This window comes from Penaeus monodon, chromosome 5 (assembly GCF_015228065.2).
Source record: "Penaeus monodon isolate SGIC_2016 chromosome 5, NSTDA_Pmon_1, whole genome shotgun sequence".
NCBI lineage: Eukaryota > Metazoa > Arthropoda > Malacostraca > Decapoda > Penaeidae > Penaeus > Penaeus monodon.
In genome coordinates, this window is record NC_051390.1 from 52,822,331 (window position 1) to 52,829,830 (window position 7,500).

Genomic DNA, 7,500 nt, shown 5'->3' on the forward strand with positions numbered 1-7,500 from the left:
CTTCTTCTTGTTCTTCGTCTTCTTCTCCACAGTCGGGAAAAAGAACGTCAATTTTTATACGCGATTTATCTTCTGTTTCATTTTTGCTATTTGGAATGGAGGATGAAAACCTTTATTTCATACTCATAGTTTTATTTTTTTAAAGGCAATTGTCATGAAATTTTAAATAATACCAAATATAAAAATAATGACAGCAATAGTTATTAAGGTATGGATACAGTGACAAACAAATGACAATAGAAAAAGAAAACAGACAAAAAGAAACAGATACAGAGAGAGAAAAAAAAAATCTCAGAGACAGACATAAAATTTAGAAACAGGATCAAACCACTTGTGAAATTCATTCAACCGCATTCAACCACACACTCACGCCCGCCCCTCCAACCCTCCCCTTCCCCCCGCCCCCCTGCACCCCCCCCCCCCCGCCCCCTCCCTCTACCCAAAATACAGGAGGCCTTCTGCGGGGGAACTCTGGTCGGGTCGCGGTGGGTTCTGACGGCGGCCCACTGCGTCCGGAGGAAACTCTTCGTGCGTCTCGGAGAACACGACCTGGCGCTGAGAGAGGGCGCTGAGGTGGAGTACAAGGTCGGTTTTACGCAAGGGATTTGAATGATTACAATAAGGATGCTAATAGTGATAATAATAATAATGATAATGATAATAGTAATAATAATAGTCATAATAATGATTATAATGATGATGATGATGATAATAATAATAGTAATAATAGTAATGATGATAATAAATATAATAATAATAATAATAATAATAATAATATAATACAATAATAATAATAATAATAATAGTAATAGTAATAATAGTAATGATAATAATAATACACATGCATACAGAGAGAAGGCGCAGAGGTGGAATATTAGGCCAGATGATTTCGTAGAACTTTTGAGTTATTGCAAGACTTTGAGTGATAGACAACAGATAAAAAAAATAAATAGATCAAAATTGGCTAATTGTATTTATAAATATGCTGAAGATATTATATCTGGGCTTCCTCCCGTTGACGGCATATAAACGATCTTGATAACATACAGACCACCCGTGCCATTAACTCCCACAACGAAAGACGTTTTCGTAAGCAGAACTACTTCAACACCCCTCTCGTCAACCAAACCTCGTCCTCCTCCTCCCCCACAGGTTTCAAGGACCGTCATACACCCGAAGTACGACTCGACGACCGTGGACAACGACGTGGCCCTCCTGCAGCTGCCAGAACCCGTCTCCATGAACTCTCGCATAGCCCCGGCCTGCCTTCCGGAACAAGGGGCCAACTTACCCGTGGGAGACAAGTGCACGATCATCGGCTGGGGAAAGGAGAGGAACACCCATTTCTTCGGAACGGATGTCCTACACGAAGCTGAGGTAGTAGTGGTGGAGAGGGAGAGGAAGAGAGAGATAGGAGGGAGAGGGGAGGAGAGGAAGAGGGAATGAGAGGGAGAGGATGGAGCAGAGGAAGAGGAGAGGGAGAGGAAGAGAGAGATAGGAGGGAGAGGGAGAGGAAGAGAGAGTTAGGAGGGAGAGGGAGAGGAAGAGAGAGAGATAGGAGGGAGAGGAAGAGAGAGATAGAAGGGAGAGGGGAGAAGAGGGAGAGGAAGAGAGAGATAGGAGGGAGGGGAAGAGAGGGAGAGGAAGAGAGAGATAGAAGGGAGAGGGGGGGAAAGGGAGAGGATGGGGCAGAGGGAGGGAGGGGAGGAGAGGATGGGAGAGGGAGGATTGGAGAGAGAGGAGGGAGGCAGGGAGAGATAGGAGGGAGAGGATGGGACAGGGGGGTGGGAAGGAGAGATAGGAGGAAGATAGGAGGGAAGATGGGAAGAAGGGAGGGAGGGAGAGGAAGAGAGAGATAGAAGGGAGAGGAAAGGAGAGATAGAAGATGGGAGAGAGAGTGAGGGAAGAAAAGAGAGAGATAGGAGGACAAGTAAGGAGAAGGAGAGGATGGGAATGAGGGAAGGAGAGAGAGATAGGAGGGAGAGGGAGGGAGGAAATAGGGGAGAAGGAAGGAGAGGGATAGGGGGGAAGGAATGGGGGTAGGGAGAAGAAGGACACAGAAGGGAGGGATAGAAGGAGGAAGGGAAGAAGGGAGAGGGAGGGAGGATGGGAGGGAGAGGGGAGTTGGGAGAGAGACAGGAGAGAGGGAAAGAGGGAGGGAGGATGGGAGGGAGGGAAGGAAGGAAGGTAGGAGAAGGAGAAAGGGAGAGACGGGAGAGAAAGTGAGAGAGTGAGAGAGAGAGACAGAGAGAGAGAGAGAAAGAGATAGAGAAAGAGAAAAAGAAAGAGAGTAAGAGAAAAAGAGTAAGAGAACACGAGAGAGAAGGGGAGGGAGAAAAAAAAGCAGACAGCGTGTAAAAAAAAAAGAGAGTGAGGGGATGGACAGATAATAACTACTGGAAAACAAATGAATGATATATAAAGAAAGGGAGACATACGGCACAGACATACAAGCGCAAACAAGGCGATGGCACATTCTTACACATAATATAAAAAAAAATCGAAACTTCCAATGTTCATAATGAAGCAAGTATATTCACACGAACATGAACAACACACTATAATGATCTATTTCAAGAGCATTATTGTGCATTTACGAATATCTGTTAATCGCACTTCTGAAGGAGGAAGGAGAGAGAGAGAGAGAGAGAGAGAGATCATCCAGCAATGGACTCTGTCTAGCAGGTACTGGCACAGGAAAATCTCTTGCTTCAAATGCCTTCGTTGTGATCAGCCCTCACGAGTTCAAGCTTTTATTCTGTGTTTCTTGTGTTGTCACCCAAGTCTTTTGCAGTCGGAAAATAATGATGATTCAGTAGATGGTTCAGTTAGTGGAATGAGAGATATGGTATTGATTAAAAGAATACACAGTGCATGTAAATAGCAGTTGGCTTCCTAAGTAGATAATTCAGTAAAATAAATGGTTTTGTTGATAAGGAAAATACACAATATTAATGGCTGTTGGCTTTATTCCACTTTGTCAGCTTACCGTAATATTTTTTTCTCTTTTTTTCTCTCCCTCGGTAACTTTTAGGTACCCATCATCGCCAGCAAAGCATGTGAGACAGTATATGAGGACTACTACATTACTTCCAACATGTTCTGCGCAGGATATCTGAAGGGCAGAGTGGATTCCTGCGCGGGAGACTCAGGGGGTCCTCTGCTGTGCCAGAGACATGGTCGTTGGTAAGAATCGCACTTTGTAAACAGTAATGAAAATATAACCTGTCATACCTGTCATAAATAACCTGTCATACTGCCTAGATTCTTAACCATGAGTAGGATTTATATTGAACAAATTGCAAGTAGAGCAACGAAGGGAAGAATAGGAAAACACGTGAAAATGCCGGAGGCCATTTCGTTTTACTGAAGAAGCAGTGAAGCGAAAAGGCTTTCGGCACATCCGTGTATTTTGATTCTTCCTCCGTTGTCCTACTTGCAATTCAGAACCATACATGTCATAATCAAACTCTAATAAATTCTTAACAATCTGAATATTATTTTCCCTCTACAGGTACATATACGGAATAACTTCCTTTGGCGAGGGATGTGGAAAGAAAGGCAAATTTGGCATTTACGCTCGAGTTTCGAATTACCGCCATTGGATACAGTCCGTCGTCGCCAGTCCCGACCTCTGAAGTGTACATTAAAAGTTAGGGTTTTTAGTAATTCATTATTCTGCTGAAAGCATATACCGTTTTTCTTCAGTGTATGTGAGTATATGTGGTGGATGTATATACGTAAACACACGAGAAGGCTTGCATCATAACTGGCCAAGGCGGAAGGGTATGTACTGTACAATATATGTATTTGTATAATACGTCATTGATTATACGCGGAAGAAAAGCAGATACAGTTTATACACGCCGAACTTAAATCTTGCAACTAGAACATTCGAAAAATATATGCCAGTTGCAAAGAAACCCTTAGTACGTATAGTTGTGCTTACAAAAATGTTTTACAGTGATATCGGTGTCACTTTATAGCCATAGGGATGCAAAAACTGTACTTTGAGGACTATGTGAAAGAAATATTTTCTTAAATAATGTATATAATGTATGAAACATTAATACGCGGTCACAAGGTAGACCATTGGTCATTTATGCTTGATTAAAGATATAGATATATTATCATTCCACAGACAACTCTGTTATGTTGTCAGTTACATGTATATAATGCAGTATATATCGTATATGAGAAATGGTTTGTGCTTGTTAAGTTTGGTGTTTATGTTGAGGTTGTTCTCGGAATGGGATAGGGTCAGTGGGTAGTGTCCAGCGTTAAACGTCTCCGGTAGTCAGTACCTTTGTCTATGGAGAGTTTAGGCAACAGCACTGGATTGGATTGCCTGTCATTCTCAGGGAGTAGATTCAACTTCATCCTTTAATTTCTTATCTTATCTTTTGAGTAATTTAACTTTTTTTTCTATGCTATTAATCGTGCTTCAGTGTTTGATCAAAGGATGGTAAGCATTTTTTTTTATGAATATTGTTTAGAAAGTGGAAAAGAAAAATGTAATTCATATATTTTTTTTTTTTTTTTACATTATGTGTGATCTAATGTTAACAAAAGACACTGTTCTGGCTTGCTTTGCATGTTTTCAAAAAGACAGATAATTTTACCATATGTTTTCTTGATCTGGTTTGGATCACTGCTTGCTGCCACAGTAAACTTGTTATGAAGAGTAGCTTATATATAACACATTGTAGATATAGCATTATTATGCCCTTAAAACAGTTATATTTTTGCATTATTTTGTGTATTTTGTATTTATGTTTGTCAATAGAGGTTTTGTTCCTAATGTACTCCCAACTCAATAGCTTTCTTATTCCTTAAACATTGTAATAAATGACACATTTCCCTAAAGTCAATTTTTAAAAAGAAATAAAAGTTTATACTTAAATACAACACTTGTTTCAGGTAACTTTATGAATATGTTCAGTGCTCTAAGACTTACAAGGCAACTGACAGTCATACCCTTTATCAACTTTATCAATTAAAATTAAAGGTGTATATGTTATATATGACCTGTATAACAGAACTACAGGAATTTAAGTTACAAAGCTGCCTAGAACACGGTTGTTACGGACGAGACCTCTAACAGAACCATTAATATAATTCCACCTAAAATTATCTTCTGCATTGTCACTGATGGCAAAAAAGGCCCTACTTACACATAATATGTTGTTGTTTTTTAACTACAAGTTATGTATACTTAAATGTTCATCTCTAATATTATAATTTTGATTCCATGAATCATTCTACATTATTTGTTTATTTGTTACTGTTACTCCATGCCTGTATCTGGTAACAAAAGCATAATAAATATCCAACTGGAATAATCCCTAATCCAAAAAAAACAATCTGACAGATATCAGAAGGTAAATGAAGACTTAACAAACAAAATTATCAATTCTATCCTTGTGTGCAATTTGTACTCACACAGTTTAACCAATGTGTATGTCGTGTTATGAGAAGAAAAGAAGCACGAGTGCAAATTAATAAAAAAGTTATTTTATTACATGACTGGAGTGATAAATATCATTAAAGATGCTGTCACTGGTTTAAGATGCTGGTAGTTATGGAATAAAGGAAAATATATATATGTCAAAGTTAGTCTTACTGGTGTAACTCCGTACATAAAGAAAAATTAAGTAAAAAATAACAACCAAATAAATGCATTTCTGCTTACATTTAAATATGCAAAGATAATATAATACATGCACACTGCAAGACAGTTACAAAGGTCTATAAATGAAGAATCAAGTGATTAAGAAATGATAATAATAATAAATAAATGGGGTATCCACAACAGTGTCTGACAGCTGACAGTTATTCAGGAGTTCCAAATAACCTTGACTTTGTTTTTGTTTGTTTTACACAGTGAAGGGCATCCTTGGCTTGTGCCAGTTATGTGGGGCAAATGGTCGTAAATATGTAAATATCAATATTGTAACTGACTTTTGTACAAATAAAGGGACATGTATGTATTCTTTTCAAGGTAATTGGCATACATAGGTGTTCACTGAATTATTGATTGTATTAACCGTTAATTGACTGCTGGCAGTATAACACAAGTGATGGTAATCAACTTGTGTTATAAGGATTATTTGAACTTGCGACTTTAATGGATAATTTGATTTCCTTACTGTGATTGAGAAATTTGCTGAAATATGCAACATATCCTCTTATTTTTTAAGACGTTTTGTTTCCCAATCTCCAAATATTACGAGCTGAGGGTTGTTGGTGGCTAGGTATAGAACAAAATAATGATATATTGAGTGTTCGATTTCCAAATGTTTACTTTGCTTATTAGAATATATCCCATGAATGAAATATATTTATTTGGTATCAATATTTGTACTTTTTCATAATAAAGTAATTATAACATTTTTTTTCTTTCTTTCTTTCTGCAATAACCTGAACTATACACGGAATTGCCGATTCACGTTTTACCTTCAAAAACATGCCAACGCAACAGCTTTTGTGTTTTTTCTTGCTGTCTTATTATTCAGATAGATTAATATCAGCAAATTCAAGTCTGCATTACCAGCTGTTTAATTTCATTTTCATTCAAAGTACTTCTTCCCTGAATTTGTGTCATAAAATGCTGTGTCATTAAAGACCCCTTTGTTAATCAAGAACATATATATATGTGTGTGTGTGTGTGTGTGTGTGTGTGTGTGTGTGTGTGTGTGTGTGTGTGTGTGTGTGTGTGTGTGTGTGTGTGTGTGTGTGTGTGTGTGTGTATGTGTGTGTATGTATGTGTGCATGTATGTGTGCATGCATATGTGCATGTATATGTGTATGTATATGTATATGTATATGTATATACATATGTATATACATATATATATATACATACATAAATATACATATATATACATATATATATATATATACATAAACATATATATATATACATATTATATATATACATAAACATATATATATATATACATACACATATAATATATATACATATACATATATATATATATACATATACATATATATATATATACATATACATATATATATATATATACATATATATATATATATATATATATATATATATATATATATATATATATATATATATATATTCTTGATGACTTTGAAGATTTTCATCGTTGATGTCAACTAGCAGAAATTTCCATATCGCAGTAGGTAAACATAACAAAATACTCTTATTTAAAAAGTTGTTGCTCCTCATAACGCAAAACAATTACCTTGATCCAACTTTCTCCACTAAGGAATGTTTGCAACTGAAAAGTGATCACAGTATTTTATATTTTATTATTTTTTTCATTTTCTTAATTTTTTTTTTTTTTTTTTTTTTTTGGAAAAATATGTTGCCCTAATACCAGTCTACATTGTACTTCTTAAATGTGCAGTAACCATACAAATAAAACAACACCAAAGGCAGCAGAAAAAAGAAACATTGTCTATTTCTAAAAATCAATATAAAAATTATTATTTTCCTCCACACCAAAA

At 36.6% G+C, this 7,500-nt stretch overlaps 2 protein-coding genes across 7 annotated transcripts in view; one reads left to right on the forward strand and one right to left on the reverse strand.

The window, feature by feature from the left end:
• The window catches only part of LOC119573318 (transmembrane protease serine 9-like), a 77,755-nt gene extending 71,362 nt beyond the window's left edge, over positions 1-6,393 (forward strand). For 2 of the 3 annotated variants that reach the window (XM_037920490.1, XM_037920492.1), the window contains 4 exons: positions 451-585; positions 1,153-1,380; positions 3,035-3,186; positions 3,515-6,393. In XM_037920490.1, coding sequence (XP_037776418.1) covers positions 451-585; positions 1,153-1,380; positions 3,035-3,186; positions 3,515-3,638 — 639 coding nt within the window. In that variant the 3' untranslated portion in view covers positions 3,639-6,393. The remainder of the gene's footprint in view (positions 1-450; positions 586-1,152; positions 1,381-3,034; positions 3,187-3,514) is intronic. The other variant, XM_037920491.1, reaches the window with a different exon arrangement.
• A 943-nt stretch (positions 6,394-7,336) lies between these two features.
• LOC119573319 (1-acyl-sn-glycerol-3-phosphate acyltransferase epsilon-like) overlaps positions 7,337-7,500 on the reverse strand; it is a 13,397-nt gene continuing 13,233 nt past the window's right edge. For all 4 annotated transcript variants that reach the window (XM_037920495.1, XM_037920493.1, XM_037920494.1 and 1 more), the window contains one exon: positions 7,337-7,500. This exon is cut by the window's right edge and continues 1,633 nt beyond it. The gene's annotated coding sequence lies outside the window, so the exon portion shown is untranslated.